At 41.4% G+C, this 23,220-nt stretch overlaps 1 protein-coding gene across 2 annotated transcripts in view; it reads left to right on the plus strand.

Moving 5' to 3' along the window:
* Window positions 1-23,220, plus strand: part of dlc1 (DLC1 Rho GTPase activating protein) — an 84,768-nt gene that overhangs the window by 42,429 nt on the left and 19,119 nt on the right. Inside the window, exons 1-2 of one of the 2 annotated variants that reach the window (XM_030051929.1) lie at window positions 15,169-15,477; window positions 22,181-22,252. In XM_030051929.1, the coding sequence (XP_029907789.1) occupies window positions 15,465-15,477; window positions 22,181-22,252 (85 nt within the window). In that variant the 5' untranslated portion in view covers window positions 15,169-15,464. Of the gene's footprint in view, window positions 1-15,168; window positions 15,478-22,180; window positions 22,253-23,220 lie in introns of those variants that run through there. The other variant, XM_030051921.1, reaches the window with a different exon arrangement.

A 23,220-nucleotide genomic window follows, 5' to 3' on the forward strand; every position in this document is an offset into this window, starting at 1 on the left:
TCGAGGCACTTTGTCAGATCTAAGAGTGAGTGAGTTTTAAATATTTTATCTGTGGCGTGCCATTGTGTCCTTGAAGTTCTGCCTTGATACATCAAGCTATCCCCTCTGGATGTACAAATGTTGAGAAGAAAAATGGTCAGGTCAACATGAGACTCATTTCTTTTAGGAAGAAGAACATTATATGCAAAATACCAGGGTAAAGGTCGGCAGTAAAAACGTCATATTGGGAAGAGTGTGATCTTCACTTCATTAGCTAGAGGTCTTGAGTCACAACAAAAATGCATGTGGTGGTCAGGCCAACTTCTGAGAAAGGAGTTATGGATGCCTTCAGGCGTCTTTTTGGTCTTCAAAACACTTTTCTGAGAATCTCAAAGGAAAAGCCTATGTCAAGGCAAGATTGTGATCTTGCTGCACACTAACACCAAAGGGCATCAAGTTCAACAGCATTACCAGCTCTGTGTTCAGGTTATCTGTGGCCACTTTCGAGAGGAATTTGAGGATGCGAGTCTTATAATTTGTGGTAATTTTATGTAATATGTTATGTTTGACTGAGCTTTAGATTATTTTTTACTGAAAAGGCATTTTGCTGGATAGCATTTTGTTTAAAACAGAAGTCATGTGATAAGAGACTGATTCAACTCCAGGCTAACTTCATTTAGGGCTTTATTCCTTGTTCATCTTATGAGAGACCTCCACAGAGATCCAACGTAATCACTCTTTACTCTGAACAGCCACTTACCATCCCTCTCTGCCTCCAATAGAGAGGTGTTGCAACTGACCTTTCACCTTTTAGTCACTTAGAGATCACGACCCCTCTGTCACCATGAATGGGTGGACACAGGGCCACAGACTGAGCGTGTCACCCTCTGTCACTCCAGGCCAGCCTCCACTTTAACTCCTTACAGCTGCTAATAATGCAAGCAGTGGAGCGCTCAGCGTTAGTGTTTTGCCTAAGTGACACTTTGACGATGTAGTGCCCATTTAGTCTGTGTGTATTTGTGTGTGTGTGTGCGTGTGTGTGTGTGTGTGTGTGTGTGTGTGTGTGAGGTTAGGGTCAGGGTTAATGAAGACACTGTGTATGCAGCATTTTTCTCTTGACAGGTCACAAAGTGTCTTTCTGCTCTGTTGAACGCTCTTTTTCCATTCAGCACTGACTAGTTTGAAAAACTAAAATGACAAGTTCATGATGTTTTAAGCTAAGGATTCTGGGAATTTTATGAAGCGTTCAGAAATGAAGGTTTTGTTTGTTTTGTTTTTTTCCTGAGGTGACAAGGCCATTATCGCTGAACTTCAGGTGTTTTTGCGACAAGACTCTTGTCTGCGTGTTATCTGGCCCCTCCTCAAATAGCTTTCATTTGAAACTTAATGAATAGTAAACATGCTAGGTCTTTTCTTCTCTTTGCCTGCCTTTCTCTAGGGTCAATGTAGCTGTCATATGAACCACTTGAGTGGCTCTTACTGATATGTAGGCTCTGAAATGTGAGCTAGAAAAGCCTGGCGCTCTCATGCCTCGTCACCTCAACAGTTTGTGTATCGGGTTCAGATCCTTGGGCTGAATGAGGCAGGAACATAAGACATGGTAACACAGAAGCTTTCATTCTCTTTCTTTATTTGTTTTCCTGTCTTTTGCTTAGTTGTTGCCTTAAAGCCATTAGCACTAAAACCATAGTGTCAAAGCTATCCCCCTTACATGCGAAAGCAAAGGCTTTTTCGCTGGGTTTATGGCGTAGATACTTTTTTTCTATAGACAATGACATGGTTTGATCTCTCGAGCCATACTGTCTCAGCATTTGTATTACAAGGCATCTGTTGTCTTCTGAGAAAACAGGGATAATTGTTTGGCAACAACAACAAAAAAATCTGTTGTTTGTGACCGGCACTAGAATCATGTGATGTTGCACTGAATGAAATGCTTAGTTTAACTGAAAGAATGACAGTTTTTCCCTTCTTTCATTTAAGAATCAACAACTGTTGCACAACAGTTTAGGAACTACTGAGCTGTTGTGTAGCTGTGACTTGTGCTTCTATTTGACTTAAAAGTTTATCGTTTAAAGTGTATATACATTAGCATTTATATGTGCCTCAGGTTCAAAATTATTTCAGGAAAAATGGAAGGTCTTTTGACATAAAGTAGGGGTGTAAGGATTGATTCATTGCATCAATGCATTGATAATATATTATCTGCAGATTCACCTTTTTCACATTTCAGGAGAAAAGGTATAGTCTTCCATTATTGCATATGTATTTAATGGATATAACATTTTGTCTAAAGGTACTGAATTAAATCATTGCCACCGCTGACTCAAATTTAACTGATCATTCAAAGCAAAATGTTAAAAAAAAAGAAGTTCTTAAATCAAATTCTCAATTTGTGAAATGTGAATCAAATCAAAACTGTTAAGCCAAAGATTCACACCCCTAACAGAGTAATTATGAGGGCCAAGAAAAGGCTAATAGTCTGTATCATCTGCAGTTTTTGTTCATAAAACACATTTGTTTCAGGTGTAACCACTTAGCAATGTCAAAACTTTTGACTCGTTGCTGGCTGTGCCCAGAGCTCACTGACTGCCAGCGTAGATTCCACTCTCTGAAATTGGCCATCGAGCCTTTGCCAACTCCCACTGGAGGACGCTCACTAATGTAGACGGCCTCAGACTGTTCAGACTGCTGCAGACTTGCTTTAACTAATTGTTAGTGGCAGTCTGGCCACAACAAATAGGTTGATTTTCTTTTTTCTTTTTTTTTTTTAATCAGTGCTCCTCAAACCTATCCAAGAGTGCTCACTTCTCATATTTTATCTTGATACATCTGCCTGAGTGCTTTAGGCTGCTTCAACTTTAATTACAATGTTATTCATCATAATATTTTATTGAATTACTGATCCAATGTGACCGTTCTTGTTTTTAAGTTTCCTGTCCACTCTTTTTTTTCATTCACTGAGAGATGGGAGGAATGGGAAAACAGAGAGGGGTCAGCAAAGTGAGCCAGAGCTCAATCTGTTGGGCATATGGACGTGCTGTTATTGCTGCCAACCTCCAGCTGGATGGTATTAGTCCCCCTCCACCCTCAGGAGTTTAGCTATGGTCCCGCAGGGAGAGATGAGCAGCAGAAGGATGAGGGGGGAAGTACAGGTCTGACAGTGGCTCCTGTTCATCACCCAACCTCCCCGCCCTGAAACACATCATTGCTGTCCATTAACTCCCCAAGTAAATAAACCAGCAGTGCGGTGTGTGTATGCAAGACAAAGAGAGAGGGGGAGAGAGAGTGTGTTGGGGAGATGGAGAGGGAGAGCGAGAGGTTACTTATGCTGCAGGGCATCTGTGCTTATCACATTGGTAATGAATCAAATGAAGTGTATCAAAGTAACCAGAGAAAATATTCCACAGATTTAGATATTTATATTTTTGTTGTCCATGAAAGGATGTCCAGTCTAAAGTAGTCGTTAATGCTTCACAAAGAAGCACAAAGAAACAAAACTGCAGATGTTTTATCAAAAACAAAATAATTCGGAATTGCAACATTCTCCTCCCTTTCATTTCCACACACCTTTGACTTAAGACCTTTTTAAAGAACCATACCAATTATTGTGCATGTTTAGTGTGATACCTACAAAATGTATACATGACGTTCCTGCTGATATTTTCTCAAAGTAAGCAGTCATATTTTAGAACACCAATATAATTTTTCCTCCTTTTATCCAGTCATTGTTTTTTTGTAGGGGGAACCATTTGCTTTACACAGCCATTTGTCAGTTTCATGGTTTATGAGTGACTTTTTTTAGCCTGCTTAAGCAGATCATTATAAGGTGGGTGTTTCACAAAATTCAAATTTGAAAAAAATAGAGATTTTAATTATATGTTGTGAAATCTTATAAATAGTACCCCCGAATGATTCGCAGGATGTTGCAGTGTAAAATGTGGGTAAATTTCAGTAAAAGGGCCAAACATTCAAAATCAGAGGTGTAGTCTTTTAGTTTCTCTCTCTGTCCCAGAAAGCTGTTCTGCTAATAATTTCTGTTTTTTTTTTGTTTTTTTTTTTTCTGTCCACTTCATACCTGCTACCTCCTTACATAGTTAATCTAATATACCAACTTCCTCATTCTGTTTATTTGTGTTTGGAGTCATAAACTGGATTCCTTAGATTCCTGCTCAGTGGATTTGGGTCAGCTATGTAAAAGACAAACATTTAGATTTTTCAAATGAATAAGGCCCCTTCATAATCATATCAGTAACTCTTTGTTGATCACTGCTTACACTGGGCTATCTTCAAACCATGCCATGCATTGAATATATGTACATGAGCACACACGCTCTCTCACACAAACCCAAACAAAAAAGCCATTTACCATTTCCACCTGAATCCCCTCTAAGTCCTGCATGTGCTAGGCATTTCTCTTGAGAGTCTCACGTCTATGTCTAGTTTAGTAGGTCAACTTTGTCACATGAGGAATGAGCCAATATCCACCTGCTGATCAGGACAGTTTCTACCCGCCTCCCCACTGTGAATTATCAGTTTAGAGTTGAAGGGCAGTGAGTTGCCAGCATGCAAAACTAAGGAAGAGAAAGAAATGGGAGTGCAGTAATCTGACATGTTTTTTCACCTGACAGGGGAAAAGAGCACTTCTTAATCATCAGGAATAATCCAGTAGTGGATGTTTTGTGTGATGTCAATATACAAATATTTGACACTAGCTTTCCCCTTCTTTGTGTGTTTTGCCAGCTCTTCTTTGTTTTTCCAGTTCAGTATCTTAGTCAAATACATGTAATGCCCATTAATAAAGTTGTAGTTGGGTCAACATCATTCATCATTCACTGTCAACAAAGGGAGTAGAGATTCCAGTGATTCTCTTACTAGGTGCAGCAAAGAGGCAGCAACTTGAAGGAAATACACGAGTTTACATACTGGAATACTGGAATAATTGATAGAACACACACACACACACACACACACACACACACACACACACACACACACACATATTTATATATATATACACATACATACATACATCTATGTGTGTGTGTGTGTGTGTGTGTGTGTGTGTGTGTGTGTGTGTGTGTGTATCCATGTTTCAACCGAGCTCTTCATCAAAATAGCTACTTTGTGCAACAGTCATTTCCAAGTCAAAGGAATTAAAGTCTCATATAAGTTACTAATATGCAAGAAATGAAATGAATGTAGTGGATAAAGCATGTTTTGTTTCGAAGTCAGCACAGCTAGAGCTTAGAAATGAAATCTGAGATTTTCTCCATTTCCATGCTTTGTCTACCCTCCTGGTGGCAAAACATACATGTCTAAGATAAAAAGTATCTTTGTGATTGTGATTTTCAGTTAATGTAGCTTTTGTTGCTAGCTAGTTAGGGTGACCAGACGTCTCCATTTTCAGGGGACAGTCCCCTGATTTGATGCTTTGTCCCCAGAAATGTTCCGGGATCACCCTTCTCCGGACAGCACTGGTATTACCATGGGACGTCTTATAATGTCTAGTTTTTATCTTAATACCACCATTCTGTCCTGCTTTTTAATGAGGGTATATTTCTTTGAGTGTTTGTGTTATGGGAACTATTATGCTTTCCTTTTTGCTCATATCTGGCTACGACAGTGGTTGAAGACACATCCTCAATTTCAACAAGTCAGATCAGTGAACATGGGGAAAAGGCAATTAGCAAATGAGTAAAAAACTACCTGAACAGTAGCAAAATTTAAAGAGGAAAAAATGCACAAAAAAATACAACAAAATGTCAGGTTAGTGATGCTGGATTGACCTCAGAATCCTTGCGCTTAAATGCTTGTGAAAGGCTTTCACAAGTTTTTAAGGGGGTGTATAATTTCTGTCAGTTTACTATGTCTATTGTGTTTAATATTTGTCAGCAAACTACAAATGTCATCGGATTTTCTCCAAAAAATATGATTACTTTAAAGTCCCTTAAAATGCCTCTCAAGCTGACAGGTACCTAATTACTTTAATCAACTACAGCAGATAATTTATGGTTTATACAATGAAGGCAAGAGAAAAAAGAAATATTTTAAGCAGCTTGTTATTCCTTTGGGTTTTGATGTAACATTCTTCATTACTTGTATGTTCCTTATCTCATATCTCTCTTTCATCAGTCATCTGTCCATCAGTCAGTTGCCCTCACTTTCATCTTATCATCTGAGTAATGCCACAAGTCACAGGAGCTGTAACAGGTTAGGATTAGGCAGACATCAGCCAGAAATTCAACCTTTATTTTACCGGACAGCGCGTTTTCACATTGCCCTGGATTGGTGGTAATCTCTCAGCAGAACCTGGTTTGTGTTTGCCATGATAGCCTGGATGTCTGGATGGTTTGTCACACGGCTCACCAGGGGTCAGGGTTCAGTGGAGGTCGTGGGTCAGGGCAGAGGACACGAAAGCATCAACTTCCTGCGTTACTCATTGGCTGATTCTGGACTGAGAGAGCATGGACATATGGCACTGTGGAATCTGGTCTTCCCTCCACATGTCTGGGACTCAGAGAGAAAGCAGGAAAGAAAACAGAGGAGGGAAGAAGGGTCTTCTCTTTCTATTGTGGAAGAAGTTATTGGACACCTCGATACTGGTGTGCTAATGCTGACACATAGAGACATATACATTCACAAGATATTTAGATAACACTCAGCACACAGATAGATACGCAGGCATGTGCACACACACACACACACACACACACACACACACACACACACACACGCACACACGCACGCACACAAATTCTTCCATCCTGATGTCATGTTTCTTCCATCTCCTTGGCACAGCATCGACCATCCATCCCCTCTCATCTTCACACCACACACTGAACCCTCCACCAGTTAAGCTGCAGGGCTGTTCATCTTAGTGCAACTTAAACCCTGCACACACAGCTCTGTGATTTATCGTCGCTGAAAGGTAGCTGGCACATGTTTGGCACCCATGCCAGCTCCTGCCGCCATCTGCCAGCTCTCGCCCTCTGCCATAACAATTCATCATGATCTGACACCATCACCGGCCCCCGCACACTCAGAGACCCCCTGGCACATTTGCTGCAGAACGATTGTTATTTTGACCCTGTCTTCAGCATGATGAGTCATTAGGCAACATCCACACAAGAGCCTGCTAACATACACAGATGGCAACCATAAAAGCAAAGATCATGTCAGTTAGATGTTGTTATTTACAAGGGGTGGGCCTGACGCCTTGACGATGACCTAGAGAATTCAGCTATGCTCTGTAATTGTGACCATATGAAATCACACATTTTCTAAATTAAAGTTTACATATTTTAATACACAAAAGGGAGCGAGAGAAGAAAACCAAATCAAAGACTAAGAACACACTCTAATATCACGTTTTCTTTTGCATTTTCACATTTTTTTTAAAAATAAATAAATATACGGAGTCACGCTTTTGAGTAATTGCAAAACTCTTTGTGTTGAATTTCCAAAACAGAAAATATTGATATAAGTATTGATTTGATGGGCTTAGAGTGTGAGGGTTTGGCACAGCAACTCACAAAAGCTTTCACAAGGAGCATTATTTTAAGCGGTAGGTTTGTGAATAGTACAATCATTCAGGATTAGGAAGACATAATCTTGTTTGGATTATTTTGAGCCATCTGATGTACCATCTGATCCCAAGCATGAGCTCTTGTATCCAAATTCAGGGATACAAGAACACACATTATTCTAAACAGTAATTATTTGGTTTGGAATGGTGCAGAGTAAGAGTCATGGAAGTTTCCAGGCATTATGGCAGAGCCCAAAAATATTACTCTATGTTCATTTCACAGCCATATGGTTGGCTTCATTAATCACCTCCCAAATATTTTGCTGGCTTCCTGTGCAGACCTCCAGCTCTTGTAATTCTTAGAAAATGTGTTTCTAAGACACTAACACTTCACATGTTGAAATGTTTTTTTCTTCACTGCAAGAGCTGGTGTGAAAAAAACCGGTCGAATGTGCAAGCCTATCATGACTTCCAAAGCCAAAGTAAGTAACTTGCTAATAAGCTAACAATTTACTGAGCCAAGCAAGGAGAGTTTCTTTACACGTGACTCTCCCTGCAACAGGAAATCATAACATAGGGTCAGCTACCGACCAGCTCCTATGGAATTAGCCGGGATTCAGTGTTTGGCTTGAGGACTCTTGTTGCTTATTTTTGAGTCCTGCTGGCCTCTCCACATTCCCTGACTGCAAGTGTGACAGAGGAGTTGTCAAACAGTGTTTCACAGCTTTTAAAAGTATAATTCTTAATGATAGTCTTGCAGTTTCCAGCTTAACATCAGCAGTCCTATTGGTCCTTTATGCTTGCACGGCTGATCCTTTGTACAAGTTTCTATGTGGAAGTTGGACATGTGCATGCTTCAAAACGATGAGGACTTTATTGCAGATTGTAAACTGCAAGACCATCACTTAAGAACTGGGCTTTGAAAAGCGCAAATCTGTTTATCAACTCTTCCGTTAAACTAGCAGCCAGGGACACATAATATGGTTGAATGCTGTTTTTGAGTCTCAGGGATGTATGCCGCCTTGCTGCATAGTAAGAATTATTAGCAATATTAGCGATATGATGTGATATTTATTCCTCTGTTCTTTAATATAATCTTTAGCAACAAGGTTGATATGAGCATGTTTTATCTATTTATATATAGAAAATAGAGCTTGATTCTTTCACTTGTAATTCGTAGGCCTGTAAATTCCTGTACTTTATCAGGAAACAGTGTTTTGGAGTGTCAACAGAAGATGCATGGTGGAAACATTTTCATCATTTGTAAGAAGCAATGAGACTTCACAGTTTACCATATCACTGTAAACAACATTTGAAAGTTGGAATTGAAGTTATTCCGTCAAATGTTACCTGTGTGACTCTTCCTCAAGCATTCTTTTTTTTTCCTAATGATGTATTATATAACTTTTCCACTGAAATATAATCCCTCCACTTTCTCCCATGTCACTGGCTTTGTCGGACTTGTATGACTCCTACTCCCATGTATTTTTCTTTGACTTTTCCTGCAGCCTCTAAAAGCAACTCTGTGTCATTTTTTCTTTCTTCGAAGCCTCTCTGTCTTTCTTCAGAACCCAGTTCTTCCTCTTCCGTCCGCCTCTTCCCATCCCTAAAGCTAACCGTCACTAATCTGCTTTCCCATGCATGACTAATAAGAAAAATATGAGCCGTAATCTTGGTGTGTGTGTGTACGCGAGTTTGTGTGTGTGTGTGTGTGTGTGTGTGTGTGTGTGTGTGTGTGCGTGTGTGTGTCTGTATATGTGTGTGTGATTGCTTTTTCCAAGCCTGTCTCCTAAAAATTACATTTTCATACACCTTTTGTAGTAGTTGTTTGTAGTCACTTAGTTTAATGTCCATATTACAAGGAAGGTGGAGTGCTAGATCGGTTAAACTACTAACTCACCTAGGTGACCCCAGTTTGAGTCTCGTGTCAGGCAAAATTTGCATTAGTTTTTAGCTTACGTTATGTTACGTCACCTTAACCAAGTGGTTTTTGGTGCTTAAGCCCTTCAGACCCTGCGTCCATTGGAATGGACATGAAAAAATACGATTAAAAACATGAGTTAGCAAAAATGTGTTTATTCCACTTTGTTTTTATGTTGGAGAGGAATCAGAATCAGTTAATTTTTTTTTTTTTTTTTTTTGCCCAGCAGAAAAAATGTAGGTCTGAAGTGGTTAAACCTAACCACGTGACACTGACATGCTCTAAAAGCCAGAAAGAAAGAAACGTCAAAAACAAACACAAACTGATACGAAATGTTTCCATCTAAACGTAACAGAATGTACCCATTCAGCCGTTTGACATGCTGAGGCTATTTCACAGGACTAATAAAATAATGTGAAATGTTATATAGAGAAGTACAGAATGTCCATTATTTTGTTATCTGCCACCAGGAATTTCAGACTAAAAAGGTTGTGTACTTACAGAGACGAAGGCATACAGAGAGCTGTGGCGTCCTGTGATGACACTTGATCAGTGGTTTTAAAAGACAAAACGTTGATCACGTCTCAGTTTGTGAGATCTTTGCACAATGTTTTGTGGTATTATGTTTTTGTGTGTACATGTATGTTTGTGTCTGCACATGTACTCTCTACTAGGGAAGTACCCAAACATGTGGACAAACAGACCACTGAGTTTAACTAAAAGTGTATACATATGTGTGCACGTTCAGCCCCATGTGTCTCTGTGTGTGTTTAAGTGAATGTGCGCGTATACACTAACTCGTGCACTGTTTGCTTTAGCATTTACACATTAGCGTTGGCTAATAATTCTCTCTGCCATTGTCTAAAAGCCAAGGCTGAGCAGAAGCCACATATGGTAGTGCTTTACAGGGAAACAGGGTGATTTAACTTCTTTAAGATGTCTGTGGTGCTCAAAGCGTAAGCTTTATAGTCAACTTAAAATATTTAACCTCTTCAGTGGGTTACCTCACCTTATTTAGTTCTAGGTATGCACATTTTTACAGTTTATGAGAACAGAAAAACATTCCATAAGTAAATGTGACACTGTGCTGTCAATGCCTCATTGGAACAGCTCAATGCGATATTATCTAACTAGACATCATGAAACTATAGGTCTACAGTAAAAGTTTACAATATATGTGTATTTCCATGAGGAACTTTAACTAGAGAATTGGGGAAGACCAGTGTGCATACCACATGAATTATGTTGCCGTGCAGTTTCTGGCATGTTTGCTATGTAATAAAATGGCTGTGAGTCAGTGAGTAGGTGGGTGCCATGTGTATGCACATGCACCCAAATGTACATGTGTCTGATTCATAGTAAGATAACATGATGTTCTTTTGCAATTGCTCACTGAGTGTGTCTGCTTCCTAGACAGGATGGTGGATTTGTAATGTATCTACTGATATCATCAGTAAATAATCACATAATGTCTTTCTTAAGTTTTTTAAAGGTAAGCTTTGCCTTAAATGATGATCACTGATTGGAAATAATAATTTCCCTGCCTTTTTTAATTACCACTGCTTTACTGGTAATGAGACACAAAACTATGCTTAAATCCTATTAAACTAACACAATACAAAAAAAATTAGTTCAGTCCTTGAGAGAAATGTTTTGGCTTCAGGTGCGTAATCATAATATAGTTTTATTACTGTGGTCAAATAGTACAACGTCAATGATAACTACATGATAATATCCAACATGAGAGTGTGTTTTTGACCAGCCGCCTAGTTGAATAATACTTGGTAGTACAACATCTATCCATTGTTCATGTGAGCGTGTGTGTATCAGCCTCCTGCCTCTATTGTGAGCACGATCAGTCCATCAAAGCCCGGAGAGGGTGTCGGCAAGGCATTTGGTGCGCTGTCTGCTTCACACTTCCTTTGTTTGTGTGTGTGTTTGTGTGTGTGCTGGTCCAGGCCTCTGTCTCTCTCCACTTCCTCCTTGCCATTGTGTATGAATGCATTTGCTCTCTCTCTCTCTCTCTCTCTCTCTCCCTCTCTCTCTCTCTCTCCCTAATCAGGGTCTTATTGGGCAGGACCCTGAGATCATGGACGAGCTATTTCTGGAGGTTCCTGTTATGAACAGATATCACAGACACACACACACACACACATATATGCAAACACACACGCTCACACGCTGTTCAGATATATCCATTCGCAGTAAAACTCATCATCTCAGTTTGTATCAGCTATTGCATGTAAGACAAAATACACACAGTGATTAAGCACGTCTTTCTTCAACAGGACAGAAGCAATTACACACAATCAAATCAACAAATTAAGCATCACTGTAATAAATACATAAGCTTTCCTCTCTTGCTACTGTATGACCTACTCATCAACTATGAAACACATCTTTATATCATTGTTTTCCCTAAAAGAATTTCTAGTGAGCATATCAATGCTGAACAATTAATGGAAATACTATCGGTACTACAATATCGCCAAGTGCAACATCCTCATTTTTGATAAAGCTTCAATAACAGAATGTGACAAATGAGCATTAGAAAATACGCATTTTGGTGCTACAGAGATGACCTAGTTTATAAAAGTTTGCTTGGGGATGACCACAGAAAAAAATCACACTATTGTCATTTGAACATTTTTTTCAGTGACAATCAAAATTTTGATGTAAAAAAAATTGGATTCCCACTAACCTTGTTATTCATATCACAATCGCAATATCTGTCAAAATAATTGCAACATGATTATTTTACCATATCGTTCAGCCTTAGAGCCTATGGCAACTTGCACATAGAGACACTAACACACACAAATAAACAGTTCACCATTGTTTCAGGAGAACTGCAATGACCTTTAGGGACCCATAATTTGGTTATCTCTCCTGTGTGTCTTTGTTGACATGGCCTAGGGTGTTTGGTGTGTGTGTGTGTGTGTGTGTGTGTTGGACCGACACGTCGCTCCGCTGACCCTCACCTGGCCATGTTTGGGGTTAGGGCTGGTTGAAGAGGGGAATGTTAACCCCAAGGCAAGTCCAGAGGAAGGTTTGCAGGGGGCAGTTTTAACTATCATTTTATCTATCATTTATCTATCATTTTGCAGTTTTCTATCATACTGTTTTTTCTCACTCCCCCATTCGCTTTTATGTTTTCCCTGTCTTCACTTCCTCTCCCTTCCTGGATTGATTTTCTTATTTTACTGTCATGCTCCCTTTTTGTGTTTTCTTCTGTGTCTCCCAGCCCCTCCCTCTCTGTCCCAGGGTCAGAGGTGACACAGTAAAGTTTACAACCCACAACAGTGGCTTCACCCAACAACCCAGTGTAGTAGCAACAAGTTGATGGGGCATGTATATATTTAAGCCATTTTTGTCAAGATGAAATGTCTGTGCGTTGTTTACACCGGAGATCATATTTTTCTCAATGATTTAGGTAATAGTGACATGAGCAGATATGTATTTTACCATGACAGCAGAGGCAATTTAGTCCCACTCAAAAATATAGTCCTATTCTGTCTAATTTAATCCATGAGTATTTTATTTACACCACTGTCCCTTGTGTCTGCCTGTTGTAACACTGATCCATGTCCTCATTTCCTCTTCTCTCTTCAAAGCCCTCATTATACTTGTGTGCATTTGATCTCTATCTGAATCATAAGCCAAACAAGCGAATGACTCTGATGAGCTTTGATGAATCAAAATTGTAGACACTGCGGAGAGACACACACTCATGCGCCCCTGAGCAAAAAGCAGCAGTGTTGGTCTGGTTGTCTGATCTCTCGCGCCTTAATGCACACATTCATCAACAATTAACAGCATTGTTGAGTATCTGTCGGTGTTAAACAACTAAAAGTTTGAACACATTCATCTCTCGGTTGGATCACTGACCTGTCCCAGACAAGGGTGGACTCAGGTCAAGGTTTTGGGTAAAGACTCTGGGTGGTCGGGTTTTCTGGCTCTAAGATTTGGCCTTGTTTGGTAATCTCTGTTCGTCTCCCTCTCATTCTTCCTCTCTCACTCATTTCTCCCTCACACACACACACACACACACAGTTGCTAATTATTTTTGCTTGTTCACTTCAGGTCACAGATTAAAAGTCACAAAAGGTCTTCCATTTGCTCATAAAAGGGTTTCAATTGACTGATATTGACATGTTGCATGACTCATCATGGTGTTGGTCAGTTTATATTGTGTTTCGGCATGAATGTTTATATTGCACAATTGCATTGATCTCTTGTAAGCCACAGTATACTTTGGCCTTGTGACTATATTCTGATCCGTGGTTTATGCTTTAGCTTGCAATATCACATCGACAAACGCCTTTGTTGCCACTAGCCTCGTGATTCAGTTCGCTTTAATAGCTGGAAGGAAAACTTATGGTTGAATCACTTGTGACTTCTTCGTCAGCTGTGCCTGGAATGGCAGCCAACAATATGTTGCATGGTTAGCCAGGGTTTTGTGCATCATCGTTTCCCTGTCTTTTTATCCAAACTTTGCATTACATGTATTCCCTTGTATTCATATGCCTGGCCAGGTTCTCCCTCTTTGTATCACCTCAGTGCCTGTGTGGTTACTATGGCAATAATAACACTGAGCTGGCTGATGCCAAACACTGACGTGATCTTGGGCTTCTAGGAAAACAGAGCATAAGAAGCACTGAAGTAGACAGAGAGAGAGGGGGGAAAAAGTTGACAGGCCATTTTCGAATTGGGTGTGCATGCATTCATACATGAATAATGTGTGATTCCCCTTACAAGAATCCATGTAGGTCTGGAAAATGTCAGCAAGACTCAACACTTTCCTAAACCAAGTGAGGAATGAGCTGCATGAAACAGACAGGAAGGCCAAACAGGATGTCAAATAGGCCTCAGGTCATATAGCATATAGTGAATACATATTGCACTTGTCATATTGGTCTTTTAGTCCTGTAGGAAGTAAGGTGCAGCTTTTTATGTATATTTTTTTATGCTTACAGAAATGTAAAGAGCAAGTTTCCCTAGAATCGTTCATCCTGTTCTTCATTCAAAAAAACTTGAAGGGTGTCGCTGCAGACTCAGCCAGTGCGTGGTGTGCTTGCATTGTGCGGGTTTTCTGACGCGCAAAAGACAGGGGCTGGCAAAAGGAATTACCATACCTGCAACAGTTCCTTTTCTTCTTACTGCGCCACTTGCGCTTTTCAGACTAATCTCGAGTCACAAAGGAGCGTCTCTCCGTTGTCTCCATTATTTTCTAATGATATGCAAACTGGGCAGCAACCTCCGGGTGAATTGCTGCTCAAGACAGCCGACCTGCAGACGAGTCAGGAGCTGAAATGAATAGGGGAATCCCTGGGGAGCCGAGTTAATCACTTTCAGTTTTATAAACTGTAACATTTGCAGACATAACAGGAGCAGACTAACCTACCTACTACTTAATTTACCATAAACCAAAATAAAATGAAAATGAAATAAACACTATAAATACTGAAGTGCATAACAGAAATAAAACAATTTAACCGTTCCCTCGCTCTATATGTATGTGCAGAATGCGCATTTACGCACAAATTTTTTGACTTAGTTTCCTTAACAGCTTCAGTGTCTGTCGGCCAAAGACTTTGTGCAGTGCTGCGAGGGTCCTGTGAGAGAGTGTCTGTTTGCCTCCAGCGCGTTATCAGGTGGATTGTAGCGGAGGGGGTGGAGGTGGAGCCACGGCTGAATTGCCCATTCCTAAAGCCTGAATCACACTACTCTCCATTCACATTCCTGCTTGGGACCTCATTCAGGGGCTCACGAGTGCTGCAATTATTTGAGGACCGCGGAATTCTGTCTGCCACAAAACCAAATCAAATTATAACCATGGATTTACTGTCTTGCGCAATGATCAGAGGACATTTGGAACCCATCGTATAGTTTGAGTCGGAACTGTTTTCGTTACATTGGATTTATCATGCGGGCTTCGCCTTAACGTTGGAGTAAACCTTAGCGGACACTCGTAGCCTACAAGGGCGCAACCAGGAGCTTGGTTTATCCTGAGTCTGTTCTCGGCCGAGACATTTAAAAATGATATTAACTCGTAAGTAGCCTACCTTTCAGAGTTACTGCCTTTTGTGTTATGAAATGTATTGTCAGATTGTTTTGTAGGAGATCCACATGTAGCTTATAGTTCAGCGGTTTCCCCATTTCTGAGAATATATTTTATGAGGCTACACTGTCTGTGTGTCTAAGTTTTTTTTCTTTCCCTTTTTCCTTTGAGAGATACTGGCGACTTCATTGAATTTTAGTTACAATAAATCTCCCCAGAGAGGCGCAAGGCTTCGGGCTGTCAGATAAGCAGGCTCCCCGCTTTGCGCGCAACTCCGCGTCTCTACTATTTGTACTTCACTAAACTAACCGATAAATCCGGGTTGTCTTAAAGGGTGTTGGTGACCTCCCAGTAGTTTAGACATCAGCCACTGGCGGATGCTTTCTTGACTTATCCAAATCTTTGTTTAAAATCTCTCCTTTTACGCACGGCAAAGCCTTCACCCGAACGTTTGCAGTTTGGTGACATTTTAATGATCCCCGTGGGGAAATAGGGCAGCGAGGAGGAATACCTTGTCCAAATCATTGTGACCACAAAGATGACCAAGCCTACTAGTCCGGGACACTTCACTCCAGGCCACTCCAGCGTGCACAATTTGTATACTCGCTGTGCCTTTTGCCTGAATGGCGACCTTTTGCTGAGGAGGAATTTCAGGGGAAGGCGCCTTCTGTGTAGTGGCTGTATAAAGTCCTATTTTCGGTTGTGTTTGCAGGCTAAACTCGGCTTATGGGCTGTGCTCTTGTGTCCACAGGTCTGACATACTGGATTTAACTGCCTTTTCTTTGTGGTTCTTTGTACAGCTTATGGCTCCTTATCAGGTACCTCATAGGTCTGTAACAGATAAGAGCACAGGGAGGTTTAACTGAATCATATAGCCATTACAGATATGTGAAGAAACACACACACACACACACACACACACACACACATACACACACACAACCATTATAGTACAAAGCGACTGGCTATACCTTCAGTTTGACACCAAATCTCACATCACCGTTCTTCCTGAGTGGTTTTACTTCCCTCAGCATGAGAATCAAGCAACAGCAATAGTGGCAACAACTAATTTCTCCACACTCTTATTTCTCTCTCTTGCTGGCTTGCAGCTTTGGATAGCTGGTTTGTGATCGTTAGTGGTTGGTTCTGGGAGGAGGGCAAATGAGGGAAACACGCTTCATCGGCACTCTTTGCAAAACAGGAAGTAAGCCTGGACCTTATCTGAAGGATTTACATCCAGCTGACACATACACAGAGTTCTTTATGTCCTGTGAAGAAACACAGATATTTCCATGTTTGCTGTTAGCCCATCCTTCTCTCTGCTGCAGTTTGACACCTGGATGAGTAGCAGGCTGTCCTGGCATATGTTTATGAATGAATTTTTTTTTTTTTTTTTTTTTTTTTTTTTTTTTTTGGTGGTGGTGGTGGTGGGGGGGGGGGGGGGGGGGGTGATAGCAGGTAGGTAGTCATCTGACTCTGGATCAGTGGAAGACTTATCAGAGGCTTTGAATGTGTCTGGTCACCTGATCTATGACCAAGGCGGCCCTCTGTGGGTACAAATCTGTCATCAAGAGAACACAGGGACCTTTGGGGTTAGCTTTGTGATGATCCATCTGGGCCAGCTGCATGTGTGTGTGTGTGTCTGTGTGAGTGTTTGTGTGTGTGTTCTGGCTGGTGGTACATAACTGGAATGGTACATGGTGGTATCCTCATTATCTCTTGAATGTGTGTGTGTGTGTGTGTGTGTGTGTGTGTGTGTAATAAGCACAGTTTGAAGCCGGCCAGATGGTGATATTCTGGGCACAGTCTCACTTACCTAGCAGCCAGACCTTCTCAGGCAACACCAGATGTCCCATCCATGGAATTGGACAGCATGATACCCGTCTAAAAACTTCTGTTATCACCCATTTTTACATTCCACTAGAGTAGTTTTGAATTTTTTTCTTTTTTTCTTTCTTTTTTTTTTAAAGCTATTATCACCAGTTGTCTTTGGTGCTCTCATGCTGAATCGAGATGTTGACGTTGATGATTCAGTATGAGGTTATGGGTTGTTCAGGAGTCAGGACATTGCATACCAAATTCATGAGCACATCAGGAGTTTGCTCCTGATGCCATGGAGGTGATGGATCCACGTCGGCTAGGTCTGAGACTCTTACCTATGCTTGTTGTAGATTACAGTTGAGCCACAGGGTCTGGCCTGGTTTATCATATCACCTGTCTAGACCCACTTTGCAGCTCCTTCAGAATGACCCACTCAGAACTAAGGTTGATAAGAACCCTCTGATTGCCTTTTGGGTTGCTCTACAGTCGGCACTCCAAGGCCTTGCAACGATAGAGTAATTCCAGATAAGCGGCCTCAATTCTCAAGGGTTGATAGTCAAGTATTTTTCTCAATCTGACCACTTCAAAGACCGAGCCTGAGTAATAATTGTATTCAGACTCTTGACCTCCGGTTTACCATGTATGTAGCAGAGTCTTTGAGGTGGGGAGCAGATTGCTTTGTTTGCTAGCTGCTGACGAACTCCCACTGGATCTGAGCATTCAGACCGGGCCAAGCCAGGCCCTGCTGCCTCCTGCTCTGAAGGGAAACTTTGGCCGGCAATTGTGAGAATTTCCTGCCACAGGAAAGGAGAGAAGAGAAGGGGCGAGCAGAGTTGAACTGAGCGACGAGAGAGAGAGAGAGAGCAGAGGAGGTGAGGGTGAGAGGAGGGAAAGGAAAGGAGGGGAAATGACCATGGGGCGCTCCTGAGTAATTTTAGAAGTGGACAGTGCACAGACGGCGAGGCTTAAGTCTGACCGGCCCCTCACCAGTTTAGCTTTGGCACAGTTCCAGAGGCCGAGCCACCCATGATCCATATGAAATCTTTATTAGCGCCAGCTTGGCTCTTGTTAGTCATGTTTGTGCTCCCTCTCTCTTTCCCGCTGAATATGAGTGTGTGTCTCTCTCTGTCGTGTTTCTTTACGTTTATATCAGACAGAATTGATGTCTTGAGGAAATTTTCCCAAAGATATTTCTTTTCATACATTTCTGTTTCCAAACAAAATATGAAAGTTTTGTTTTTGGCGAGTTTAGTCTGTGTAACTGTTCTGTCAGTGAGGCTGGTTTGGGCTCTAATCCACATATCCATCTGTCTCTCTGTCCCGCCTGACGGACATGTTTCAGACATCCTGTGTGGCCCCCTCAGCAGGACCAGAGGATCTCGTCTGGTCAGGAATTCTGTTTCACATATTAATGTATCCAGCTGTGTGTGTTTGTGTGTTTGTTTCGGTCTCTAAGCCAGCCCGGCTGCAACCAGTGATGGTAAAGGGATGACAGAATAGGAGAGAGATTTGGTGGACTTACTGGCAGCAGGCAGCCCTCTGCAGACAGGAAGGCAGATGCTGGAGGAATGTTGTTGCCTCATCGCTCTGTGCTCCCTTAGCTCCTCTCCTGAAGTCACAGGGGTCAAAATGGCACAAGGTAGACAAAGTACTTGTGGACTGCGGTGTGTTTTTTAGATTAACTAAATACATCTGCACTTGAAGAGATGTTCTGTCCTCTTAGACTGCTGGTTACTAAGTGAAGACATAACTAAACATGAAAAGGAATGCGTCCTGAAGGTGCTCCACCAAAACCCACGTTACGCACAAGGGAATGTTTGGTAAACCGTAGCATAATCTGTTTGTACCAAGCATTCCTGGACATGTAGTATTTTCATTACCATAGTTGGCCTGGAACATTTAATGCTGACGCGACTCTGTTCACAGTCTCAACCCTGGTTTATTCTGCTGTCTAATATTCATCCATATAGTCATAAACACCATCACTGTGACCATCACCGTCAAAGTACTGAAGTTGAGTTTGGCACTTGGCGGTAAATGGGTGATTAAGGGTGAAGTCCTTGGTGTTAGTTGCTTGACCACTGTGACTTTAACCATGAGGACGTAAGGTAGGTACACACAATTACCGGAGCCATTGTTTGTCTTGGCTGCCTCCCTCCCTATTATCTGGCCAGGAACAAACGAAGGCGGGGCCTCAAAGCCGGGTGGTCGGCGGCCACTGCAGCGCCGCTCGGCTCTCTTCCTGTGAGGGAAGCAGGAAGAGGAAGTGAAGTAGTTCCCTAGCGAGGGAGAGGGAATGAAGGGTGGACAGTAGGGAAGACAAAAGATGAAACACTCCCATCAATCCCCAGTTTCACAGGCAAACTGAAGAAAAAAAGTACCTATGTTAAACAATGCATAGTTTCAGGGGGATTTTAGGATTAAAAAGTGCCTGGGATATTCTTGTTAAACTCATACTGTTGCTTTGCTGATGCGGTTTCTTGCCGGAGGTGTATGACTTTGTGCGTGCGGCCCTATTGTTAGGTTGTTTGTGCCAGATGCCCCATGCCTCTGTCCACTTCCTGCAGGCAAACAAAAGATAGAAAAATATTCTTGTTTAACTCATTGAATGAATAGAGACACACTGTGGTGTCCTGACATAGACTATGAATGTTGTGAGTTTTGTTATCACTATTTGGTTTAATTAGGGGCATCAAGTCCATGCTACACCATTGTAAATGGTTCACATAAGTAGAGGTGACGCACCTTTTAGACAAATGGGGTCTTGTCTCCAAACGCTCTTATTGGACCCCAGAGACCTCTTGTGGGGTTTTGGGGTGGAGAGGTAACTGGCTGTTTGTATGTCTAATTTGCATTTAAATAGGGTTACTGTCTTTGGAGTGGTTTGTCTTTAAACATGAGTTTGTTCTTTGCAAACATATGCGCACACACACTCATGGACACAGGCACAGGCACACATAAGAATATCTAACCCTATGCAGTGCCTGCTTTTAAGAATGTTGGTATAATTACCCTTTGGTTTCTACGTTCCTTTGGGTTCACTACCCTCTAAAAATACTAGGCCCAACACACACACACACACACACACACACACACACACACACACACACACACACACAAACACAAACACACACTCAGAGCTTCGGAAACATGCCAATTCACAACCACAGGGAAAAAATGGGGCTCTTGAGTCACAGAAAATAGCTGTGGAACACGGACATTAATGGTTTTCTGACACGTGGGTGCATGCTGGTGTCACTGAGGTTACTTTGGGAGCTCCTGGCCCCTGCAGAGGTATCAGGGAGACCCTGTTCTGGTCATGTCACACCTTGTTGTCAGAGGGTTTGTCTGCCGTCTAGGCTTGTTGTTGGTATGTAAATGCTTGTATATGGTTTAGCTGGAGACCCTTGGCAGCAGCAGCCTTCCTTTGGCCTCCTCTTTACCATCAGTGTGCCTGACAGGCTTATATTTTTGCTTTGTTCTGTCTATCTCTTTCAACTAAATTCTCAGTTGTTTAATCGTCCATCATGCCTTATCCATATGTTTCCCTTTATCTGTCTAACATGCTGGTTATTCCTCTAGCTTTACATCTAAACTACTCAAAAGACTCCTTTCTGCTCTCCTTTTATCCGCCTTTCCTTCAGCTGGAGTTTTTAAAAAAAGCAATTCCTTGGTGTAATTTAGCTCTGAAATGAGCTGGAACTGGTGGCCTAGCGTTGTAAAGATGAAGTAAACCATTCAGCATCTCTCACCAGTGGTTGCTATTAGCTCAGCCAAACATAGCACCCCTACTGAAGCAAAAATGAACATTAGTCGCTTTTTAAATCTGTGAATGCAGTTTTCAAGGATTGTAGAATTTGAAACAGGAACATTTGAGTGTCCTGGCTGAATTTTAGACTTAAAAAGTCTTGCATGACAATATTTTGCATTTATTGTGTGAATAGCACCACTTCATCTTTAAACGTCATTCCATAAACTTGTCACTTTCACAGACGTTCATGGTTTAGCCATGTCTTTTCCTGCCTTTGTCCCACTGGTTTTGTTTACAAGTTTTTCTCAAGGTTGTGTTACATTTGTACTTGCAGTCATTCTTCCAAAGAAGACATTGTAAAGTCAGATCTGAAAGGCCTGGAGTCTGTCCTCTCTCTACAAACTGTTGGCTATGGGGGTGCTGAAGCATTTGAGGAGGGGGCGTGGGTCACCATTTGGCAACTGTCATCTAAAGGGCTTTCACAGATAATTGGGAGACATCCCTGTGTCTCCTCTGACAGACAGTAGACCTCAACATCCACTCACAGCACTTAGCAGATCAAGCCCAAATGTCACACGCTGTGTTTAAAGACACTTGTGGGAGATTTGGTTGGACAGTGTTTCAGAATATGTCAGAGTCGTTGCTGGACACTGGGGAGGAATGCATGTGATTTGTGTTGGTGACACACATTGGCACACACCTAACGTGTGAGGGGGTTAACACAATTTACATGTACATTGCGTTGAGCTCTGGGTTTAGAAGCATGTGAGAGGAGAGTGACCAAGTGTGACATAGATAATAAGGTCAAGGGGTTCACATCTGACAAACTGCAGGCATGTAGCAATGCTTAGATGCAAGGTTGTTTTGTTTTATTTTGACAGGATTATAATGGCCAAACAGATGGTTTTACACTTGTGGGGATTCACATGTTTTGCTTCTTTTATTACTTTGTGTTTTCTTCTTCACTGAATATCAGTTGCACAGTGATTACACATTAGTTGGTGTACTTTTTATATTAGCATTTTCTGTCCTAAATAAACAATGAACACCATATAATATAATTTTTTTTGTGTTGAACTCCCACATCCACTAAAGGGCCACTTTCTTGCTTCTCTTCCACAGAGATTGAAGCCAAAGAGGCGTGTACCTGGCTCAGGGCAGCAGGGTTCCCACAGTATGCCCAGCTTTATGAAGGTAAGGACCTATGAAACACCCCAGCCAACCCTACACATCAGAAATGGTAATAATGAATAATAAAGGAATCAAGAAAAAACAGAAGTACTACTGATATGAGAAGATCCCTGTCATGTGGGAAGAAAATCAGACTGATTTTCATCTATCCCAAAGTAAAACTCCTTGCTTCACATCTTTTTATAGTCAGGCAGCTGCTGTTGTATTAACCAATGCTAGTTGGTTAATACAACACATTGTGATGATATTACTACTGCACTGTAACTCATTGAGCTTTTCTTTCCTATTTCCATGAAAATGAGGTGGCATTTGTTTGATAAAGTAAAATTAATACATCCATAGAATTCAAGTTACTTAAAATACATTAACATGCACATCTCTCTCTCTCTCTCTCTCTCTCTCTCTCTCTCTCTCTCTCTCTCTCTCTCTCTCTCTCTCTCTCTCTCTCTCTCTCTCTCTCACACACACACACACACACACACACATACACACACATAAACACACATACACACACAGCTCCAACTCCACAAGAACATTCCTGAGTAGTAAAGTGTATATTTTTGTGTCAATGTTTCGCTCTACTTATGCAAGCAAAGACAAAGCCGTAGACAGAAACCCAACCATACTTTGAGATATCCAAACATTAACCATGAATGTATAGGCTCAAATGTTTTTTGCGACCAAAGGTTTTCTAAAGAAAAACCTGCGCAGTGCTTTGTTGTCCAAGCCCTCCAGTGTTCGTCGTAAATGAAAGGTGGTTTTGAAAGAATGCTTGGTCCGACCCTTGAGTTTTGAATACATATTTACTAACATACGTTATTCATTCTTCAAGAGCAATATGTAACGTACCTATTGCCTACGACGAGCAAATCTGTGGCCCTTATGTAACCGTAGGAAGCTAAAAGCAGGACCAAACTAGCACTGTCAACAATTCATTGCTCGCTATCACTCGACCGTGCAAGTGGTCCTTT

This window comes from Myripristis murdjan, chromosome 1 (genome assembly GCF_902150065.1).
Source record: "Myripristis murdjan chromosome 1, fMyrMur1.1, whole genome shotgun sequence".
NCBI classification, from domain to species: Eukaryota; Metazoa; Chordata; class Actinopteri; order Holocentriformes; family Holocentridae; genus Myripristis; species Myripristis murdjan.